General features: G+C 38.7%; 1 protein-coding gene across 31 annotated transcripts in view; it reads left to right on the top strand.

Moving 5' to 3' along the window:
- The window catches only part of kiaa1217 (KIAA1217 ortholog), an 82,088-nt gene that overhangs the window by 24,138 nt on the left and 32,581 nt on the right, over positions 1-25,369 (top strand). For 14 of the 31 annotated variants that reach the window (XM_083534658.1, XM_083534659.1, XM_083534653.1 and 11 more), the window contains 4 exons: positions 6,354-6,440; positions 11,407-11,611; positions 15,994-16,192; positions 19,360-19,453. In XM_083534658.1, the coding sequence (XP_083390784.1) occupies positions 6,354-6,440; positions 11,407-11,611; positions 15,994-16,192; positions 19,360-19,453 (585 nt within the window). Of the gene's footprint in view, positions 1-6,353; positions 6,441-11,406; positions 11,612-11,902; positions 12,394-15,993; positions 16,193-19,359; positions 19,454-25,369 lie in introns of those variants that run through there. The other 17 variants (XM_083534634.1, XM_083534652.1, XM_083534660.1 and 14 more) reach the window with 3 other exon arrangements.

Raw genomic sequence — 25,369 nt, 5'->3', positions numbered from 1 at the left:
ATACAAATGTCTGTTAAATCTTAAAACGCATTCGACCTTGTATATTTAAATGAAGTGGGAGAAGGAAGGAGGGATAGTTATAACGGAGAAAGAATGGACAATAATATGGAGATATCAATGGAAATGCTCCAAGTCACAGAAATAGAGAGAGTTTCGGTGGGAAAACTTGATAAGATATTTTATTACACCATCTCAGAAAGCACACCATGTTTAGCTAATTTTTTGTGTGTTGGAGAAACTGTGGAAACCTAAATGCAAGCTATTAGCATGTCTTCTGAGACTGCTATATTATTAAGGATTACTGGATATTTTAGAATGTGTTATTCCGTTTGACAGAAAAATTATATTTTTTGATAATATAATTGGCTGGTGGCTGTGTCACAGCAGAGTCCTAACTTGAATGCATGGTTAGAAATTACAATGGACATTTTTAAAATAGAGCAAAACAGCATTTATAAACCATAAACTGAAACTGGAACTTTTACTTGGGGAAAAAAGGACCAAATCTGCTAAAATAATAATATAATATAATAATATAATAATATGCTATAATAATAATATCATCAAAATCCACGATGTACAGAAAGATCACTCCCTATATGTACATAGTTTCTTTCTTTCTTTTTGTCTTTTTTTTGTGCACAATGATTTAAGCGCATACATATATATAGATATGTGTCTCTATATTTGTGTGTATTTAGCCCCAGACCATGTCTGCAGCCCCAGACCGTGGTGCTACCACCACCATGCTTGACTGTAGGCAAGAAACAGTTTTCTTGGTTCTCCTCACCAGGGCATTGCCACACATGCTGGACACTATCTGAGCCAAACAAGTTTATCTTAGTCTCATCAGACCAAAGGACAGGGTTCCAGTAATTCATGCTCTTGGAAAGGTTTTCTTTAGCAAATTGTTTGCAGACTTTGTAAGCCTGCTTCAGAAGAGGCTTCCCTCTGGGACGACGTATGGTCTGAGCACTGACAAGCAGACCTTCCACTTGTGCAACCTCTAAAGCAATGCTGGCAGCACTCATGCATCTGTTTTTTTTAAGCAACTTCTGCACCTGACGCACAGCGCAAGGACTTAACTTATTTGATGGACCCTTGCGAGTCCTGTTCTGTTTGGAACCCGTCTTGGAAAACCTTTGTATGACCCTGACCACTGTACTGTAACTAAGTTTCAGGGTGTTACGTATCCTCTTATTGCCTCGGCCAGCTTTGTGAAGAGCAACAATTCTAATTCTCAAATCCTTAGAAAGTCTCTGTCATGAGGTGCCACGTTGAAAATCAAATGGTCACTATGAGAGAATTGTACTTAAGGCACCAAATTTTAACTGCTCTAATACAAGATACACAAATTTGTATGGTCCTGTGAAGCAGACAAAAACATAAACATCACGCTGGATGCCCTTCCTAACGCAACCCTCCCCATTTATCTGGGCTTGGGACCGGCACTAAGGTTTGTGCAACCCTAATGGCTGGGGTTGGTTCATTGACTGGGGATCAAACCCGGGGCGCAGCGGTAAGTGCGCCGCATCCTAACCACTAGACCACCTAAACCTTAAGTATAACTTAAGTTCAATAAAAAAAAAAGATTAACACAGAAATATTTGACTACTGAAGTATGAATATTGGTTGGGGCTCCCATTGCATGAATTACTGTAGTAGCATGAAAGCGATCGGTCTGTGACGCTGCTGATGTGTTATGGAAGCCCAGGTTGCTCTGATAGCGGCCTTCATCTCTTTTACTTTGTTGGGTCTGGTGTCTCATATCTTCTGTGCTTTTGGCAATGTGGGCAGGTGCCAAATCATGCTGGAAAAGGAAATCAGCATCTCCATAAAGCTGGTCAGCAGAGAGAAGCATGAAGTGCTCTAAAAGTTCCTAGTAGACGGCTGTGCTGACCTTGGACTTGATAAAACACAGTGGACCAACACCAGCAGATGACATGACTCCCCAAACCACCACTAACTGTGCAAACTTTAGACTGGACCTCAAGCACCTTGGATTCTGTGCCTCTCCTTTCTTCTTCCAGACTCTGGGACCTTGATTTCCAAATAAAAAGCAAAATTTCCCTACATATGACAAGACAACTTTGGCCCACTGAGCAACAGTGACTTTGGTTTTGGTTCAGGAGTGGCTTGACACAAGGAATGCATCAGTTGTAGCCAATGGCTACATCTGTGCGCTGTGGCTCGTGAAGCACTGACTCCAGCTGCAGTCCACTCTGTGAATCTCCTCCAAATTCTTGAATGGGCATTGTTTGACCTTTTTCCACCACAGTTTTTTCTTCCATTCTACTTTCCATTAACGTGCTAGGATACAGCAACTTCTTTTAGCGATGACCTTTTGTGTCCTACCCTCCATGTGCAGGGTGTCGATAATCATCTTCTGGACAACTGTCAGTTCAGCAGTCATCCCCCATGATTTGTGCAGCCTGAACCTGAAAAAACCTGAGAAACCTGAAAATGTATTGCAGCCTTATTGCCTGCTAGTGTACTCATTATTCACATTAATTATTAGTGAAAATCTTTATTTTAGTGACATTTATATGTATTATAAAGTTGCAGGTAGTATGACCGCATACAAATATATTTGTTGGCCTCAACAATTTTTCATGACAACCAGAGAAGGTTTTATTACATTTAGAAACGAAGTTGACCGATTGACTGGCTGACAGTTTCCTTTTTTTTTAATTGGCATTAATGAACACTCTACGGTCCAGAAACATTTGGCCATATTGTGCTTGGGTCATTACATTCTACCCAAATTAAAAAACATTGATTGCATCAGTACCTTTATGTTACATAAGTAGTTATAATAAGGAAAAATAATCGTTAGTTGCAGCCAACCCAGCCATTAGGGTTGCACAAGCCAGTACACTCTTAGTGCCGGTCCCAAGCCCTGATAAATGGGGAGGGTTGCGTTAGGAAGGGCATTCAGCGTAAAACGTGGCAAAAAAAATATGCGGATCACAAATCAGAATTTCATACCGGATTGGTCGAGGCCCGGGTGACCGCTGACCAGTATCGTTAGCCAACAGGGCACCGGTGGAAGTTTAGGCTTCTGTTGGCTAAAGGAGGAGAAGGAGAGGAGGAAGATGTCTACAGAGACAGCAGAAAAAGGAGAAAGGGAGGAGAGTAGAGGTTCGGGTTGGTACTTTAAATGTTGGTTCTATGACTGGTAAAGGGAGAGAGCTAGCTGATATGATGGAGAGGAGAAAGGTAGATATGTTGTGTGTTCAGGAGACTAAGTGGAAGGGGAGTAAGGCCAGAAACATTGGAGGTGGGTTTAAACTGTTCTATCATAGTGTGGATGAAAAGAGAAATTGTGTAAGGGTGATTTTGAAGGAAGAGTACAGTAAGGGTGATGAACATGAAGCTGGAAGTTGAAGGGGTGATGATAAATGTCATCAGTGCGTAAGCTCCACATGTGGGCTGTGAGATGAAGGAGAAGGAAAAATTCTGGAGTGAGTCAGATGAAGTGGTAGAAGGTGTACCTAGGAATGTACAATTGGTGAGTGGGGCAGACTTTAATGATCATGTAGTTGAAGGAAACAAAGGTGATGAGGAGGTGATGGGTAGGTATGGTTTTAAGGAGAGGAATGTGAGCAAATGGTGGTAGATTTTGCTAAAGGGATGGAAATGGCAGTAATGAATACATATTTTAAGAAGAAGGAGGATCATAGGGTGACGAATGAGTGGAGGAAGGTGCACAAAGGTGGACTATGTTCTATGTAGAAGATGCAACCTGAAGGTGATTGGAGACTGCAAGGTGTTGGTAAGGGACTGTGGAGCTAGACAGCTGATAGCAGATAGTCTGTAGGATGGTTTTGGAGGTGAGGAAGAAGAGAAGAGTGAGGACTGAAAGAAGAATAAGAGTGGAAACTGAAGGAGGAAGACTGCAGTGTGAGAGTCAGGAAAGAGGTCAGACAGAGGCTCGGTGGTGCTGAAAAGGTGCTGGATGATTGGGCAACTACTGCAGAAGTGATATGGAAAACAGCTAAAAAGGTACTTGGTGTGACATCTGGAAATAGAACAGAAGAGAAAGAGACGTGGTGGTGGAATATGGAAGTGCAGGAAAGCATAAGGCAAAAGAGGTTGGCAAAACAGAATTGGAATCGACAGAGAGATGAGAAAAGTAGGCAGGAGTACAAGGAGATGCGGCAGGAGGTAAAGAGGGATGTGGCGAAAGCCAAGGAAAAGGCATATGAGGAGCTGTATGTGAAGCTGAACACTAAGGAAGGAGAAAAGGATTTATACCAATTGGCCAGGCAGAGGAACCGGGCTGGGAAGGATGTGATACAAGTTAGAGCAATAAAAGATGGAGATGAAAATGTGTTGACTAGTGAGGAGAGTGTGTTGAGAAGATGGAGGGAGTATTTGAGCAGCTAATGAATGAGATAAATGGGAGAAAGAGAGAAGGTTGGATGGTGTGGAGATGTGAAGCAGGAAGTGGATAGGATTAGTAAGGAGGAAGTGAGAGCATCTATTAAGAGGATGAAGAGTGGAAAGCTGGTTAAACCAAAACCAGACATACCAGTAGAAGCATGGAGATGTATAGTTGAGAAGGCAGTTGAGATTTTAGCCAGGTTGTTCTGGAACAACAAGATTCTGGAAGGTGAGAGGATGCCTATAGAATAAAGACGGAGTGTGCTGGTACCGGTTTTTAAGAATAAGGGAGATGTGCAGACCTGCAGTAACAAAAGGGAATAAAGTTGATCAGTCACACCTTGACGTTGCGGTGCGGTTGCAGGGAGAAAAGGTGGAGAAGGTGGAGTTTAGGTACCCTGGGGACATCAGTGTAAATTAATGGAGAGTGTGTTAGAGAAGTGAAGAAAAGAGTGCAGGCAGGGTGGAGTGGGTGGAGAAGAGTGATAGCAGGAGTGATTTGTAATAGAAGAGTATCTGTAAGAGTGAAAGGGAAAGTTTATAAGACTGTGGTGACACCTGCGATGTTGTATGGCTTAGAGACAGTGGCATTGAGTAAAAAAACAGGAGATGGAGCTGGAGGTAGCAGAGCTGAAATGAGTTTATTAGAGGGGATGTAGGACGTTTTGGAGAAAGTGAGAGAGGCACGATTAAGATTGTTTGGACATATGCAGAGGAGGGATATTGGGTATATCAGTAGCAGAAAAGGGTTTCCCTTTTGAGTCTGGTTCCTCTTAAGGTTTCTTCCTCATTACATCTAAGGGAGTTTGTCCTTGCCACAGTTGCCATGGCTTGCTCATCAGGGATAAATGCACACTGTTCACCTTGACTGTTGATTTCTGTAAAGCTGCTTTGAGACAATGTCTGTTGTGAAAAGCGCTATAGAAATAAACTTGACTTGACTTGACTTGAAAATGCTGAGGATGGAGCCGCCAGGAAGGAAAAAAGTGGAAGGCCAAAGAGGAGGTTTATGGATGTGGGTGTGGGAAGACATGCAGGTAGTTGGTTTGAAAAAATCAGATGTAGAGGACATAGTAGTATGGTGACGGGTGATACGCTGTGGCGACCCCTAATGGGAGAAGCTGAAAGAAGGAGTTGTATTATATAAATATTATGAGCTTCATTAAACTAATATTTTCCCATAACCTACTTTACGGGGCCTGCTGAGGGTCTTTTTTAACGCACTGTATTTTTTTTTTTTTGTAATATGGCAATTAAATGCACTAAATGTTTTTTTACCAATATTCTTGTGTGCAATTTCAGCAATAAAAATTTACATTTTTCTAAAAAGGAAACAAATTACTTGTTCATTTTAAGAGAATTGTCTTATTTTCTCTCTTATTTACTATTGCTTGTTAATAAAGAAGAAGTACTTCTTATCCGATTACTCAATTCATTGATGGAGTAATAGTCAGAATACTCGATTACTTAAATAATCCATAGCAGCAGCCCTACAACAAACCTTAAACTAGCTGAGAAATTTGGGCATTGAAAAATGGGGGACACGTCTCATTTCTTCTTTGTAATATATATTAGATTAGAAATGGTTCTGTTTATTAACAATTAGTATACACTTATTTATTTATTTTTTATAAAACAAGATAGTGGCTGATGAATTAGCTCTCTGGCAACTCTGTCATTAATACCTCATTAGTACTGTTTGCGGTTTCATTGAGTTCACTGCCCTATGACAGAAACATTTTGTGAAGTGCATGAAAGCGAAGAAGCTGAGGTGAATGGGCTCGTATGCATAGTGACTAAACACAATCCTGTTAACAACTGAGTAAGAACAGAGATACACTAAACACTACTGAGTGGGTAAGTTTTTTTAAGAAAATCTAATTGTTCATTTTGTGATATTTTTTAAATAAACTCTTTCTTTCTTTCTTTCTTTCTTTCTTTCTTTCTTTCTTTCTTTCTTTCTGTAGTGTTTGCAGGGGATGTTGTCTTCTCTACAGTGTGAAGTTAACATTCAGAGATATCTGCTTAAAATTGAGTCACTCCATCAATCCACAGTCAGTAATTGACCGGCCAGTGAATTTCAGTTAACATTTGTGCATGTGTGTGTATCCATCCCAACCCATAATATGAAAGAAAACAATGCATTGTTTGCCATGAGTGTGTGGACTGCCTGATTCAGGGTCCAAATATCTATGTTCATCACCAGAAACAGTTTTATAACTTTGAAAGCTATAAACTAACATATTTTATGTCTATATAACTCACAAGGTAGAGAAGCATTCGTTGATACAGTATTACTTTAAATATTTATAATAATCCATCCATCCATCCAACCATCCAACCAAAATGTTGGCATTATAACATTATGAGAGGTGAAGTGAATAACACTGATTATCTCTTCATCATGTCATCTGTTAGTGGGTTGGATATTATTAGGCAGCAAGTGAACATTTGTTCCTCAATGTTGATGTGTTAGAATGGGCTAGACGACTGGGTCAGATCATCTCCAAAACTTCAGCTATTTTTGGGCTGTTCCCAGTCTGCTATGGTCAGTATCTATCAAAAGTGGTCCAAGGAAGGAAGAGTGGTGAACAAGCGACAGGGTCATGGGTGCAGGTGGGAAACGAAGTCTGGTCTATGTGATCCGATCCAACAGACGATGCTCCTGTAGTTCAAATTGCTAAGTGTAACGGTACACATATACAGATGACTTCACAGGTCGAGTTCTGACAGCCTGCACTGATCAACTAGCACCGGTGTTCACCGAGATATTCAAACTCTTAATGGAACAGTCTATTGTCCCCTCATGCTTCAAACAGTCCACCATTGTTACTGTCCCGAAGAAATCTTAACCCGCCTGCTTCAACAACTACCACTCTGTAGCCCTGACCGCAGTAGTGATAGTGCTTTGAAAGACTGGTCAGAGACTTAATCACTGCATCATTGCCAGACACACGTGATCCTCCACAGTTGGTGTACCACCAGAACCGCTCTATGACGCCATTGTACATCATCTACACACAACAATGAGCCACCTGGACTGCAGAAAAGGGAATTATGCAAAAATGCTGTTTGTGGACTACAGTTCAGCATTTAACACCATAATTCCCCCCATGCTTACCTCTAAGTTGGAGGTCCAGGAACTCAGTCCACCCCTGTGTCAATGGATCTCTAACCTCCTGACAGACAGACCATTCATTCATCCATTCATTCATTTTCTCCCGCTTATCCGTAATTCGGGTCGCGGGGGCAGCAGTCTAAGCAGGCCCCCGTCTTTGACTGCTGCCCAATCCTCACAGCACCGTCCCTTACGGTCCCTCCTGCAGGTGGTGAGCCCACAGGAAGGCAGACAGACCAATTCAATTCAATTAATTTTTATTTGTATAGCACTTTTAACAATGAACATTGTCTCAAAGCAGCTTTACACAGATAATGTGGTGATTAAAAGTGAATAGGTTCTTTTTAAGTAAGTTTGTTCCTGATGAGCAAGCTGGTGGCGACTGTGGCAAGGAAAAACTCCCCGAGATGGTATAAGGAAGAAACCTTGACCACAAGCCGTACAGGTGGGCAAACACACCTTATCCACCCTCACCCTAAGCACTGGAGCTCCTCAGGGTTGTGTTCTGGGCCCCTTGCTGTACTCACAGTACACACATGACTGTGTGACCACTTCCAACTCCACCACCATCAAGTTTGCTGACGACACTGTTGTAGTGGGCCTGATCTCCAACAACGACGAGAGGGTCCAGCTACATTAGTTTAAAAACCTGGTGAGATGGTGCCAGGAGAACAATCTTCTCCTGAACATCAGCAAGACTAAGGAGTTAATAGTGGACTTCAGCATGAAGCAGGAGCGGTCAAACCAACCGCTAAACATCAACAGAACCCCAGTGGAGAGAGTGGAGAATTTTCGGTACCCAGGTGTTCACATCACAGAGAATCTGTCTTGGTCCTATGACATCAACACCCTGGTGAAGAAGGCCCGGCAACATCTGTACCATCTGAGACGCCTAAGGAACTTTAAACTACCCTCTCAGGTAATAAGGACTTTTTACACTTGCACTATTGTGAGCATCCTGATGGGTAGCATCACTTCCTGGTTTGGGAACAGCACCATGCAGGACAGGCAAGCCATCCAGAGGAATGTACCATCTGCACCGAACTCCCTAACCTGCAGGACATTTACAGCATGTGGTGCCGGAACAGAGCCAGGAAGATTGTGAAGGACCTCAGTCATCCCAACAATGGACACTTCTCTGTTGCGCTTCTGGTCCTTGACAGCAAACACAGAGAGAATGAGTAGGAGCTTCTTCCTCAGGCCATACTGTGTCTAAACCAGGAGACCCCAGCAACTAGCACCTGGACTTCTCGCTTTGTCTCTTTTCCTTCAATGCGCAATTATTTTTGCACTACGTATATGACATTTTAACTCTGGACTTGCACAGCACAGTGTCACCTTATACTACACATGGACAAATCACACTGGATCACTTTAATCTATACTTCTGTCAATATACTTTTAGTGCACCAACATTTCTCTGTGGAGAGAGGAGAACCTTCCAGAAGAACAAATATCTCTGCAGCACTCCACCAATCAGGTCTGTATGGTAAAGTGGCCAGACGGAAGACAGGATGTTTTTCAGCAGGCGGAACTGGGAGACTAGCCAGCATCAAGAGAAAGGTAAATATACATATTTGATCAAAACCTGTTCCAGAGCACTCTGGACCTCAGACTGGGGTGCCCGCACACGCTTAGTTGCCGATCTGCCACCCTTCCGCTCTTCTTTGCTGGGTACACCGCCATCTGGAATTCCCTGGCAGACAATGGAGTGCCTGTTCTGCTGCTAGTCCCATGCAGCCGCAGGCTTTAGAGCCGGTGACAGTGCAGGCCTGGCAACAGTAAGAGCCAACTTGTCAAGTCGAACCAGGGAAGCAAAACCTCAATACAGCAATAAAATATCTGAACATTTCAGAGTCCGGCAAGGCATCCAAACCTTACCAAACTATAAACCCCTACCACAGATCTGTGACAGTGACATATCCTTGCTAAACAGCCTCAATGAATTATTTGGCTGATTTGACATCCAAAACAAGTGGAATTTGGCCGATAAACAGCAGATTACTGTAATTCTTGTAATTTATGAGGTGCTGTTTGTAACTTGTTTATCCAGCACATCCTATACATTCTAAATCAGAATGAGATTGTGACCTTGGAAGCTAAGTCATCACCTAAAACTCTGTTTCTTAAACGGTTCCTTAACAGTTTTTGCAGAGTCTGTGTGCAGGGCGCATTATCCGGCTGAAAAAGACAGCAACAGTAGGGAGTACCAATGCTGTGTAGGAGTGTACATGTTATTATAGGTGGTACATGTCAAAGTAACAGCCACATATATGCCAGGACACAAGGTTTCCCAACAGAACATCACACAGAGTATCATTTCATCATCACACGCCCTACCATCTACATGAAAGAAAATGCATTTCATCAGACCACATCCTCTTCTTCTTTGGCTTCATGGTCTTGATCTGATGCTCATGTACAATAGGTCAGCACTTTTGGTGGTGTATAGAAAACAGAATGATCATTCAGGCCAGGTTGCTGCTTTGAACCACGCTGTGATGTTCTGACACACTATCCAAGCCGGCAGTAACTTTTTTCCACTTTTTGTGCTACAGTAGCTCTACTTTGGCTATTGTCAAAGACACTCAGATTCCTTAAACGTGCCAGCTTACATTAGTATGTTTTTTTCCCTGCTTCCAAAACACCAACTTGAGAACCGACTGTTTGCTTGCTGCTTAATGTATCCAGCCTCTTGACAGGTTAAATTGTGTACATTGTGTGTATACCATCATGTAAACATGAACCTACACCCTCTTTGAATGGTTTAACGTATCAGAACATAATAAAAATCTTGTATTTATAAGGTCTTAGAATTGGGTAAATACAACCCCATATGCAACAACACATGACATATTGCACCATGTCATTGTTTGTTTTACAAAAATCAAGGTGAAATGACGAAAACATTTGTCGAGATGCCCAGGTCCTGTAGCTGCAAAACACACTTAAATCATGACCCCTCCACCACTGTGCTTGACAGCTGGTATGAGCTGGTGTTTGTGCTGATATGCTGTGTTCTCATGTATTTTTCCTGTTTTATGGACATTCATCTCCACTATTATCTCGTCTGTCAAAGGAAGTTATGTGGTTTGTTCTTATGCAAATTTGCAAATCTAAGCTGTGCTGCCATGATATTTCTTAGCAAGAAGAAGCTTTCTTTGAGCAACCCTTCCAAACAAACAATACTTGTTTAGTCATCTCTTATAACGTCCTAACTCATGCCTGTTGAATCTATGATGTGGGTTTTTTTTGCAGTTTCTCTGAGCATTGGTCTGACCTTGGCGTGAAATTGCTGGTATGTCCACTCCTGGGATGACTGGCAACTGTCCTGAATGTTTCCACTTTTACAAATGTTCTGCACTGTAGAATGATTACATTTAAATTGTTCATATTAGTGGGCAGCAATAGTTGCTTCTTTAAGATCATTGCTGATGTCTTTCTTCTTTGCTAATGTGGATGTTCCAGACTAAACCTTGGGCTTTTACAGAGATGGTCACACTTGCTAATGATCAATTAATCAAGGCATGTTTGATTAACACCCCCTGGTTGCTACTAACCTCTTTAATTCTATGGATGGAGTAAAGGTGTACTTAGTTTTTCCACGCATGGTTTCTCCATTTCAGCTTGAAGGCGTGGTGTAATATGTCGTGTGTTGTTCATCTGAGGTTGTATTTACCTAATTTTAAGACCTGATAGGGACCAGATGATTTCTGTGATGTCCTGATACATACCACTATAGAATTCAAACAGTTTTATTTACAGGGCTGTATGTGGTAAGCCCTGTGCATTTTAACACCCGATGGATTTTTAAATACTTTTCTACTTCAAGTAGACACTACTTCCTTTAGTAAAGTTAAACTGTATGATTTATATGTGTCTTTTTCTGCTGTTACTTTTAGAACCGGAGTGCCAGGGCAGGGGTGGCGTGCTCAAGTCTGGTACCAGTGTTCAGTGATCAGCCAGACCTCAGCTCGCTGGTGTCTCTGGACAATTTAGCAGTCATGTCAGAGTGTGAAGTGCCTTTTGCCTTTACCCGTGGCTCCCGCTCCCGGGCCAGCCTACCTGTGGTGCGCTCTGCTAACCAGACCAAGGACCGCTCACTTGGTACATCTGTACATACATACACAGATCAATTAGATTGTGTGATCTGGCATTAACAGTCTCATTAAACTGGAGTTAGTTACTATAGGAAATTATAGGCACATGTTTTTAGAAAGTGCTGGACATTCAAATCAAATTGTAGCTTAAATACAGTCTTTAACAGAGTATTTAGCAAAAGTGAAAAGTATACTTTACATTTGTTATGGAGAAAAGGTTAACTTTTTTCTGTCTTATTCAAAATTAGTGTGTGTGTGTGTGTGTGTGTGTGTGTGTGTGTGTGTGTGTGTGTGTGTGTGTGTGTGTTAATGCAAGTCATAAGGGTGGATGCAATTTAGTTTTTTTCCATCCAGCCAGTAAAAGGCTCTACTTATGCACACACAGGCATGTATTACTGGCTAGAGACTAGATTGTGGGCAGGCACACATACATTTCCTCACTAATGTACTGGCGCGCACGCAAACCTTTTTTTTTTTTTTTTTTTAAACCCTCTTTCAGATTCTCTTTCATGTTTTTATTACCAGAACTCAAAACACACCTTCTTTTTTTTTTTATAGACACAGACGCAAACTTTGAAAGAGAAGCCTCCACTTGGCCCAAAATCACTGATTGGTTGATTTAAATGCGCAACAGCTGGAAAGAGGCAGAGAGGTAGAGAAAGAAATAGAGAGAAAGAAGGGGAAGTGGGGGGAGAAATCTCTTCTCTAAATAAAGCTTGTGAAAGAACATTGTGGAATCGCAGGGGTTTAGAGACGGTCAGGTTTTTTACTGCACTGCTGAGAGCAACAGTAAGTGTGCTTTTCAGTGTAACTGCTTTTGGATATTTGCATCTGATTCAAGGATAATGTGATTGTTTAACAGCATGACTAATTTGACTTTTAACTCTATTATGCTTTAGATAATTAAAAAGCTTTAGGTTTATTTTGCTGGTCCTGATCTAATTCTGGTCTGTTGTAAGATGTTTGGAGTAGGGCTGTGCAATATGGACAAAATAATCATATTGCGATTTTCTGAATAAATATTGCGATTGCGATTTTCTTTGCGATTTTGGCAATTGTTTTTGCTTTTTTAAACTTTTTCAAACATGCTTTTTCTAAATGTATTCAGTGCACAAGAAGTGCATAACAAAACATTTCACAATAAAATAACATAGTATTAATAGTTTAATAAACAAAACCATAGTAAAATTGTCTTTAAAACAAACAACATAAAATAAATTAAGATTAACTAAACTAAATTCCAGCCATAATAAATAAACTTCAAAACTGTTTTTCAGTGCACACATTTCACAATGAAATAACATACTGTACAGTAGTACTAACTGCTTGATAAACAAAACTGTATTAAATTGTCTTAAAAACAGACAACATGAAATAAATTAAGATTAACTAACCTCAACTCGTCATAACAATAAATAAAAACTAACAGAAATCAAAACAAAAAAACAGATTGCTCTCTTAAAGGTTTTTTTGCAAGAAAAACCAGCATGTCCACCATATCTGTGGTCGTGGCGTAGTATTTCACCTGCTTGAGCTCGTATTCAACGCCCGCCTTACATTTCTCATACATTTCGGGAATAGCAAATCGTGTGAAATGAGTGCGAGGTGGGAGCTGGTATCTTTTGTCGAGTGTTTGTATTAGTCTTCGGAAGCCGTCTTTACTGAAGATGTGCCGTTTTGATCCTTTCTCATAAGGCATGACGCTTGCAAATGCTTGAACAATGGAAACTTGTTCAATCTGTTCAGGCTGGCTTTAAGGTGTGCTTTTGTTTGTTTCGATTGACTTTGTCGACATGCATTGATCATGCAGTTTTTTATGGCGCTGTTTTAAGTGTTGGAACAGATTTGTAGTATTGCTCCTTTTCGTTGGAATAATCATTTCACAAGTCTTGCAAATTACTCTTTGGCACCAAATCATTTTTATTTTGACCTGCATCCATATTTTATGTACTTTCCTCCCGTTCGCCGATTCGGTTCTTCCGCTCAGCTTCGTCGCGAGCTCTGATTGGTTAACGTCTTAAAAACATGCGCACAAGCATATTCTGAATAAAAATATAAATAAATTCATATATAAAATCGCAGCCTTATGCAGTTTAGAAATCGCATGTGCTTAAATCGCGATTTTTTGCGATTGCGATTAATTGCACAGCCCTAGTTTGGAGGCATGGCCAGTTCCATCTTCAGTACTTCAGAAGTACTCACATTTTTTATTTTTACTTTTTGAGAGAAAAAGATTGAGAAAAGAAACTAGATACTTTTAGATAATCCATATTATTAAATAATTTTTTTTTTTTTTTTAAGTATTGTTTATCTGCTCTATAGAACTATAGACGTTTGTTCAGCTATTGGGCTGTAGACCGTTTTTCTAGAATCTATCTGTTAAAAATGATTTAAAGCTGTATTTCGGATGCATCTGTGATAAGATCTGGAGTTAATCTTCTGTCTAAGCCTGTTTCTTTAAACAATATCCCAATTTGGCTGTGCCGAACATTTGTTTCTCATTTATAGAGACATCAGGAATACACTAAAGCTACGGGGACTTTCTTGCTGAATAGAATCCTCTCCAATGTCTGTGTCTGCATAATTCATTTAGAATTGTGGTTTTTTTTTTTTTTTTTCAGTGTTATTTTATTTATATTATCTAATAAGAAGTCTATGCTTAAGAAAACGCATATTTTTATGATGCATATTTGATAGTTACAACAGGAAGTACATTTAGAATATGATTACATCAGTTGTAGGATGAACAAATATAAAAATTTATTCATTTTACTTTGTGTTAGGCTCACTAAATCACATCATATTCTTCACTGACAGTTTGTAAAAATTAATAATGTAATTATTTTCATATTTACAAAGTTTGACAAAATGTAATTTCTTTATGGTATGTTTAGGATTAAGAATGGGCTAACTTGAACTTTTGTGCAAAGCTCCAATTATTTAAAAAAAATAATAATTATCAAATATTGTGAATAAATATTATATATTTTGCTTCATTGTACAGTGGTTATTTTTTTGCTTATAGAATGTTTTTAATTATATTTTAAAATGTATTTTAATTCCTCATTAGCTAAAAGAAACCAGGGCAGACTTATTTCTAAAGACTGATGATCACCCACAGACCTGATTCTGACTTTTTAAATGCCAGTTTCAAAATAGGAGGTACTTTAATGTGCAACAGCATTTCAGGCATTAGAGCAGATATTTATTGTACCTAATGCCCCCAAATGCTTTGTTATTAAGATTCAGTTGAAACAATATAAACTATATAAAGCCATTCTTCATTTATCTATGGGATTAAATTTGTGCCTGTTTTATGAATAATGTAGTGTGTTTTCTTTTTTTCAATATCTTCTGCAATCAATATCTTTATATTAATATCTCCAAATAATTTTTTGTTTTGAGATTTTAGGTTGTTTCATGCTATTCTGTGCAAAAAAACTAAAAAAAAAACACTGTATCTCGAGTCCCTTTTCCCTTTCATATGCTCCTATTAACGCCAAATTATGACACTTGCTCAATCAGAAGCCAATGATTGGACTCCTCCAGGCTTTTTAAAAGACTGTAAACTCATGACCTGCAAAAACTCAAAATTTAGTGACTAAATCGGTTTGGAATCTGGGATGGAAGTTCAAAAAGCACACAATGGTGTCAAATATCCACAAATTGTATATAATATTCTGTATAGATTATAGACAACAAAAATGGGAAAACTCGAGGGGGAAAACTGTATTCACACAGCTGGGCATAGCAATATATCTTTCACACACTTTGCTGCCTTGTAATGATTTAATACCATTAAATACATGATAAATAATATACATATTATTCATATAAATATATGTAATAGAAATCTGAAATAAATGTGTAATGAATAACATACATATATTATAGATAATTAATGTTTTTTCAATGCACACATCTTGTTTATTTTTTCCTTTGTTTTTTTCTTTCTGTCCTTAGTTTCAGCTCAGCTCAGTGTAAACTCATATCATGGTATCATGTGATCTAAACATTGAAATGTTTACCTGATTAATTATAGAAACCTTGATATGCATTTATTTATGGCTTCTGCCTCCATTTATACATTTCCTTTTGTCATATCTAAATGATTAATCTTTCTTTGTCTAAATGCATTTTGGCTTTTATTTATTTTATTTTATGTATTCAATAATTAATTGCAATTATATAAAATATTTAGTTGGTATTCTTCAAATAACGTCATCTTGGTAAACTAGCACGAGGATGTGATGTTAGAGACATGTCTCTAAGTCATTCAGGGCCTATGATAAATGCTGATAGACGCATTTAGAATTCATAAGTATATTTCATATATCCATTTATTAAAGTAAATTTCTGTCTTTCTTGCTCACTCTCTATCTGTTTTAGGTGTGCTGTACCTGCAGTATGGTGATGACACAAAGCAAATCCGGATGCCCAATGAGATCACAACAGTAGACACAGTGCAAGCGTTGTTCGTCAGTGCATTTCCACAGCAGCTTAGCATGAAAATGCTCGAGTCGCCTAGCACAGCCATTTACGTCAAAGATGACATCAGAAACATGTACTATGAACTGATGGATGTCAGGTATGTGTTATGGATGTGATCTTTTAAACTACAACATGATATACCATAATAGCAAAATTTAAAATGCTTACACTGCTTGTGCTTCGACTTATTCGGGTTAATTTTATTTACAAAGTGGTTTTAACAAAAGACATTCTGACAGCAGCTATATGGAACTCCAAATCTAAATATATTTTTTTAAGAGTTAAATATTAAATCTACCTAACAAAATGTCCGGCGAGGCAAAGAGGTTTTCACCATTGAGATTCAGACACACTCTTGGTTTTTACTGACACTAATTAAAGTAGCTGTTTCATAGCTGTGTGGCTTTGTAGGAAAAACATCTGCCCTTAACAGTAATTTTTATTATTTGCTATCATTAGTAACTGATTAGGAATCAACACCTTTTGAATCAATACAGGTGTAAAAGATCATAATTGTGAAACAAAAGTACATATTATTAAATAATTATTATTCATATTTTATATATCCATCGTATATGTTTCTACAGGCCTCAGTCAGCATGTTCAGTGTAAAAGTTCATGACTGTACAATTATAAAAAGGCTGAACAATTATGGTTTGCTTAGTAGGGTTGCCAGGAGAAAGCCTCTACTCTCTAAAAAGATCATAGCGGCATAGCCTTGATTTGCAAGGTCACATCTGAACAAAAACCACAAGACTTGTTAAAAAAATAAGTTTTGGACAGATGAGACTAAAGTGGAGATGTTTGGCCATAATACACAGCACCATGTTTGGCAGAAACCAAACAAAGCATATCAGTACAAATTCCTGATTCCAACTGTTAAGCACAGTGATGGAATGGTGATGATTTTGGGTTTATTTTGCAGCCTCCTTATACCAAAGTATTTTAGAGTCAAATTTCAAATTTCTAATCCTGTCCATCCTCGTCACTCCCAATGAAAATCTCATCATCTTCAACCTCCAGCTCCACCTCCTGTCTTTTATTTAATTCCACTGTCTCTAAACCATCCAACATTGCAGGTCTCACCACAGTAATATATACTTTCCATTTTACTCTCTATCACAAATCACTCCTGTCTGCACTCTTATCTTCACTTTTCTAACACACTCTCCATTACTTTGCACTGTTGACCCCAAGGTAACTGAACTTCTCCACCTTCAACACCTCTTCTCCCTGCAACTGCACCCCTCCACTGCCCTCCCTCTCATTCACACACATGTACTCTGTCTTACTCCTACTGACTTTCATTGCCCTTCACTCCAACACGTACCTCCACCTCTCCAGGCTCTTCTCAACCTGCTCTATACTCTCAACACAAATCACAATATCATCCGCAAACATCATAGTCCATAATTTTCTTTCTTAAAATATTATTATTATTTTTTAAATACAGTAATTTCCGGACTATTAAACACACCCATATATAAGCCGCACCCACTGAATTTGACAAATATTTTTATTTTGAACATAAATAAGCCGCACCTGTCTATAAGCCGCATTGAAACATTGTCTACATTGAAACTAATTAACTTTACACATACTTTAATGAAAGACAGGGTCTGTTACATGACTTGTATCTAAACAGTAGCCTACCAAGAAAGTAATTGTTCACTGTCTTCCTCCTTCCTTTTACAACAATTTCTCTCGAGAGTTTTTCTTTTGGCATCGCCCTTTGACAACCCTTAACATTTATCCGGGCTTGGGACCGGCACTAAGAGTGCACTGGCTTGTGCAACCCTAATGTCAGGGTTACTTTATTATCATAGTTTTTTTTTGTTTGTTTTTTTTTTTTAACATAGTTCATTAAATTAACATTTGTGGACATCACTAGTTTACATTTTTTAATTAAGTTTTGATAAAATGCCTGCTTGGTTTAATAATTTATAAAAGGATATTTTATAATATTTTATTAAAATAAAATTGCCTTTTTTTATTGATCACAAATTAAGTGATTGATAAAATTGGCACAAATTAAGTGGACTAAATGAAATAAATGGAAATGTATATATTTTTAATTTGTTAGACCCCATTTGGGTAATACAGATACTCCCTTGAGATGCAAAATCTCCTTTTAAGAGCAATTCTTGAAGGAATTGCTAAAGAATCCGGAAGCTATTGCCTGCATGTGCAAAACAACGCACTACAAATTGTATTTCGCGCACTACAAATTGTATTTCCGTTATGAAGTGATTAGCCAAAGTGACACTGCGCTAACTCTAGTTTCTTTTTTGTGTGTCTGTGTGTGTTTACAGATTACCAGATTTTTAGAAAGCATTAAGTTGAAACGAAACGTGTTTTTATTTTTATAGTTTTTTTTACAGTTTTACAATTACAGTGTCCACCAGTGTCAAAATCCTCCTCTTGTGCCTGGGCCATTCCAAGTTTGATTTTGTGGTGTGTTTAGGATTTAATGATGATCCTTTTATGGAAGGCATCTTCTTTTAATCTTTAGCTTATTTACAAATGGTATGGTGTTTATGGTATCTATGCTTCTTTCTACTTTCCTGTGCCGATGGCTGCAAAACAAACCCAAAACATACTGGGAATCAATCAATCTCGACAGAGATATTAAATGAGCTGATAACCACCTCCTGTCTTATACAGTAAAGCCATAGTGATGTAAGTTAAACTTGATAATTATCTTCCTTGTCTCTCTTTCTCTTATATAGTGATATTAAGTTATGGTCATAAAACTAGAACATACCACATAAAAACTCTCTCTCTCTCTCTCTCTCTCTCTCTCTCTCTCTCTCTCTCTCACTCACACACACTCACACACACACACACACACACACACACACACACACACACACACACACACACACACACACACACACACACACACATATTGATCAGAAATAAGATACAAGCCACATGCACACACCTAATTACTTTATGATTGAGTTTTGTGTGCTGTCACTCAGACACTGTAGTGGTAGTTCACTTCATAACACAGACCAGAAGGATAGGCAGAAGTAAAAGCAGTACCACTGTTGACAAAGAGTCTTTTTGCTCTGTGCCTGATGAAATGTTGTCTCTCCTCTCGCCCAGGCTTTCTTCATTTTCTTGCAAGGATCTCCCTTCTAACCTTATTTATCCTGCAGTAACTAAGTTCAAGAGCCGAAATTATTACCACACTCGGCCGCGGTCTGATGGTCATGTTTGGGAGAAATATATGAAATGTTTGGATCTCTCCTTTTCTAGGAGCATCACAGATCAGTCGTGTTTAAAGGTTTACCACAAGGACACAGCACATGCCTTCAGCCATGCAACACGGCCCAGCAGTGGAGACTCCAGGGTGAGTGCTAGCCTTGATCAATATGCTTTAATAAGTAATAGAGATGCTTAATGGTTGCTCATGTTTATTGACTGTGGGGTCCAGAGGTTCAAAATTGAAATCAAATTGCTCTAAAAGTGGTTATGATGATGATTCTGACCTAATTCACTGAATATAAGGACAAATCATTAAGAGATTTCATATTGCAGGTTAAGAAAGTATGTGTGAGGTCATTTGAAATATGTGGCTATATTTCAAATATAATGTAAAAAATTAGTATCAGGTTAGGAATGTTCTATTTGTTGTTTCTGTTGTTTAGGAAAAAATACAAAGTTGTTACTGAACCTTTCACATTAATATTTTTATTTACAAGGCCTGCTACATTTCTATTCTCCTGGTTACTTTGAATGTTGTCTTTTCTGTGTGTTGGTAAGAGGATTAAACTCTTATTGTTCAAATGTTTGTTATCTTGTGACTTTGTAGGCATTCCAGGCAGCTCTGCTGTTTTATGAAGAAAAAGAAACAATAAGCATTTATTTTCATATTACAAGAGCAACATTGGTCTAAAAGCTTGTCTTTGTTTTTATGGCTTTTTGGGTAAGATGGGCTTTTTTCTAGAAATCATTCATTTAAATTTTGCTCAGGTGATTTAGGAATATCTATAATAATAGTACAAAGGTACAAAAATATTAAAGGTATTAAAAGTCTCTTTAATGGTACAGCTTCAATGATGAGCAAATGTGTAGTTAGTGTAGTACTTATGTTTCTGAAAGTTTATTAACATGCACAAGTGTGTGAAACTATTGTGTTCCTTATGATTAAGTACAATCCATAAAACACAGCAGGAGTCAAGGTTCAGGCAGGGTAATTATATCCATAATGATAAACTTTAACAGGCATGGTCTGACCACAACAGTGATGGACAGAAACGAAGTGAATATAATTTGTTACTGTATTTAAGTAGCTTTTTTACGTATCTGTACTTTACCGAAGTATTTCCATTTGGGGAAACTTTTACTCTAACTTTATCTTTAACATCTTTTTTATAAATGAGTGGATAAAAACATAACTGGCCAAGCATGCAGCAAGCCACCAATCCGGGTAGAGCATGGGTTGTTTTTAACTTGTTTTAATTCTCACTTGGTGGTATCTATTTATCACCAACATACAGTTCAGCATCAGTTCAACAGCAAGCAGAACATTTTGAGAGAAATAAATGATGGACGAATCTTCTGACTAAAACTGTTTTAAACTTGTTTTAATTTCAGCTTGAATAGGGGAAATGTGCAAAAAATAAAGGTGTGTATGCAGCTCATAATGAGGATAGTAAAAGCTAATCCATATAATTAAATAACTAATAACAGCTCATCTAATAATAATAATAATAATAATAATAATAATAATAATAGCTAATAACTGTATATCACTTAGATTATGCTGTTGCCTGCTATGCTTTTACTTAGAGCAACAATATTTCATTTAGCTGCATACATAATTTATAGTATGTAGTTTATAATAATGTGTGTAGCAACATTTACAACCTACTGTAACTAGTCTAGTTTGATTGTAGTTAAATTGGCACTTATAGGTGATGTCCTTAAGGTTTTCTGTGATTATACTGAAAAGGTCCTCCAAAATGTTCTGCTTGCCTTGTATGTATCGTTTGGCTACAATTAGCCAAGGAGTTGTTTGGTTCTTGGTTCTGAGAGTTTGATAAATTGTGCACAATGACATGGGTATTTAATTGCGTAATTGCGCATTTATACATTAAATGTCTCCAAATTTGTGGACTGTTCGGAGAATATGTTTTACTCATCAAGTGATGGTAGCTAAAGCAGATAGAAGCTTCTCAAAGCTGAAACTAATCAATTGTGGAGAATTTGGGTCATGGCGTTGTTCACCCAGAGAGTCATTCAAGCTAGAACCACCATTGCTGCTTGGTGGTGTCAACTTGGTGTGAACATACGGTTCAGAGTCAGTTCAACAGCAAACATTTTGAGAGGAAAAAAATTATGGAAAAAACTCTTGATGTTAACTCGCTACAGCACCCGTGGCCTTATTTACAGTTTTTTTTTTTTAACCTGGTGAAAAGGTTTTGGGCTCATGATAATCTATTAGATATCAATCAGTGTTTAATTAATTAATATCATTCTATTAATAGTTCGGTGTGCTAAAAGTAACATTTGCATTCACATAAACTGTTGTTTAAGCAAAAAGTCTTGTGATAAAAATGATAAGAACATTATAACCATAATAAATCATAGTACTTTGGATACTTAAGTACATTTGAAGGGAAATACTTTTGTACTTTTACTCAAGTAAATGAGTCATATTTTACCTTCTGTATCTCTTTTACTCAAGTACATGCTTTGTGTATTTCGTCCACTACTGCATAATACATACATGAATAGAAAGCTTAAATTTTTACATTTTGTCTAACCAATTTACTTTTACACGAAATTCACACAAACAAATATTCTCTAATGATGTAATCTGTATGAAAGAAGAGGTACAATTTCTCCGGTTACTTCATTAATCGTCCATGTGGAAACATAGCTTAAGTTCCGTTCCGTGTCCTGATGATTTACATAATTTTTTATTTACATCCTACATCAGTTTTTGTGAAGACATGTGTGTGCCAACCAAAACCTTCTGCAAGTTCAGTAACAACAAGCCATGGTTTACAGCCAAACTGAAAAAACTTCGACATGCCAAGGAAGATGCCTACAGAGGGGAGGACAAAGCACTGTACAAGCAGGCCAGGAATCAACTGACAAGAGAGATCAGAACGTCAAAAGATGCTACTCTGAAAAGCTGAAAAGCAGGTTTTCAGCTAACGACTGTGGAAAGGCCTACAAACTACAGGAGACCACCCCTCCCCACTGAAGCAAACAAAGACCTGGCTGACGACCTCAACACCTTCTACTGCAGGTTTGAGAACAATATCTTCACACCTCTCATCCAACCCAGCCCAATGTCTGCCACCATCACACCTCTGGGAACCCCTCTTACAACTCCTCCCAGCACTCAAGTTGCGCTCACGATTTGTGAAAAGGATGTGTATCGGCTCTTTCAGAGACAGAAGACAAGGAAAGCCCCCGTCCCAGACGGTGTCTCCCCCTCCTGTCTCAAAGCATGTGCTGACCAACTAGCTCCCATCTTGCTTAAAACTTTCCACAATCATCCCGGTCCCCAAGAAACCGTCCATTACTGGACTGAATGACTACAGGCCTGTCGCTCTGACATCTGTCGTCATGAAGACCTTTGAAAAGTTGGTATTGGCCCATCTAAAGAAGGTGACAGAACAGCTGCTGGATCCCCTACAGTTTGCATACCGAGCAAACAGATCGGTGGATGACGCAGTCAACATGGGGCTAAACTACATTCTACAACACCTTGACTGCCCAGGAACATATGCCCGGATTCTGTTTGTTGACTTTAGTTCGGCTTTTAATACAATAATTCCAGGAATTCTCCAGTCCAAACTCCTAAACCTCACTATACACCCTGCCACCTGTCAATGGATCACCAGCTTCCTGACAGGCAGAAAACAACACGTGAGACTGGGAGATGTTACCTCCAGTATTCGGACAGTCAGCACTGGTGCTCCTCAGGGATGTGTCCTTTCCCCACTGCTATTCTCCCTTTATACAAATGACTGCATATCAAGTGACCCAACTGTCAAACTACTGAAATTTGCAGATGTCACCACGCTCATCGGACTCATCCAAGATGGTGACGAGTCTGCATATGAGCAGGAGGTGAAGCAGTTGGTGTAATGGTGCAGTCAGAACAACCTTGAGCTAAACACACTCAAAACTGTGGAGATGATAGTGGACTTTAGGAAACACCCTTCAACACCACTTCCCCTCACAATATCCAACATCCCTGTGTCATCTGTGGAGAACTTCAAGTTTCTGGGCACTACCATTTCCCAAGACCTGAAATGGAATCTGTCCTGTGCTCATCAATCACCATCTGGTTTGGAGCAGCAACAAAACAGGACAGAAACAGACTGCAGAAAACTGTTAAAACAGCAGAAAAAATCATTGGTGTTCCTCTGCCCACTCTCCAGGACTTGTACTAAACAAGAACCAGAAACCGGGCAGAAAAAATAATTAATGACCCTTCACACCCTGGTCACAACATCTTCCAGCTCCTCCCTTCTGGCAGGCGCTACAGAACTTTGTTCACCAAAACTGCCAGACACAGGAACAGTTTCTTTCCCCAAGCAATCAGCCTCACTAACAACTGACCATAATTATATTCCCTGCTCATATCTATAAGTACTGCACAGAACTGTCAGTCATCACATCATCTGTATATGTTGCACACACTATGGCTGCTATATACTGTACAAAGTTTTATAGTAACTCTCTAATCATACCTGACACACAATACTGTCATTTGCACTACCATGCACTCTCACACTTTATGTACATTACTGATCTGTATCCCTATTTAATACCCACACTGTCTATACTGTCTCACATTGTCTGTATTGTCTTGTATAGTCTGTTTTTGTCTTGTTTTGTCTGTTTTGTCATGTATAGGTTTTATTTATGTCTGTACTTTTGAGAGTCACTAACAGCTGGAACCAAATTCCTTGTGTGTGTCAACACACTTGGCCAATAAACCTGATTCTGATTCTGATAATTGTGGTGTAAAAAAGTGTTTGCCCCCTTTCTGAGTTCTTATTGTTTTTCATGTGTATCACACTTAAATGTTTCAGATCATCAAACTAATTTAAATGTTAGTAAAATATAACACAAGTGAACACAACATGCAGTTTTTAAATGAAGGTTTTTATTATTGAGGGAAAACAAAATCCAAAACTACATGGCCCTGTGTGAAACTGTTTGCCCCTAAACCTAATAACACACCACTTCCAAAAACTTTTGTCTTGTCAGTCCACAGAGTATTTTCCCAAAAGTCTTGGGGATCTGAGAGGAGCCTTTATGTTCTTTTTGCTCAGCAGCAGTTTTCATATTGGAACTGATCTTTGGATGTTGTTGTGGGGTCTTGGATGAGTCGTCGCTGTGCTCTTGGGGTAACTTTGGTCGGCCGGCCACTGCTTGGAAGCTTCTCCACTGTTCCATGTTTTTGCCATTTGTGAATAATTGCTCTCACTGTGGTTCACTGGAGTCCCAAAGCTCTAGAAATGGCTTTATAACCTTTTCCAGACTGATAGATCTCAATTACTTTCTTTTTCATTTGTTTCTGGAATTCTTTGGATCTCGGCATGAGGTCTAGCTTTTGATGATATTTTGGTCTACTTCACTTTGTCAGGCAGGTCCTATTTAAGAGATGTCTTGATTGTGAACAGCTGTGGCAGTAATCATGTGTTGGTGTGGCTAGAGAAATTGAACTCAGGTGTGCTAAATCACAGTTAACACAGGGGGGGGGGGGGGGGGCAACACTTTTTCACACGGGGTCATGTAGTTTTGAATTTTGTTTTCCTCAATAATACAAACCTTAATTTAAAATCTGCATGTTGTGTTTACTTGTGTTATCTTTTACTAATATTAAAATTAGTTTGATGAATTGAAACATTAAAGTGTGACACACGTGCAAAAAAATAAGAAATCAGCATCACAGCATACCCTGGAAGCATGGTTGCACCCTAATCTGATATAAACCATTTTAGTGTTCTGATTAATCTAAGGATTGGTTAAACCAGGGGCATTCAATCTTTTCCACAAAGGGCCAGTGTGGGAATGAAAACCTGCACCCACAGTGGCTCTTTGTGTAAAAGATTGGACATCCCTGTCTTAAACCCTACAACCCTACATCTCCAACCAACTGCTCTTGTATTTTCTGAAACCCACTTTGAAAGAATTATGCAATGGCTAACTAAACTAAAATCAATTTGTGCCATTTGTGTATAACATAACTTTTGTGTGTTATGTAACATAACCCGAGTGCTGTTTGGGCTTA

This window comes from Silurus aristotelis, assembly GCF_946808225.1.
Source record: "Silurus aristotelis genome assembly, chromosome: 1".
In the NCBI taxonomy this organism is placed as follows: domain Eukaryota; kingdom Metazoa; phylum Chordata; class Actinopteri; order Siluriformes; family Siluridae; genus Silurus; species Silurus aristotelis.
Note: the sequence above shows the minus strand (reverse complement) of the source record. Positions and strands in the feature narration are given on the sequence as shown.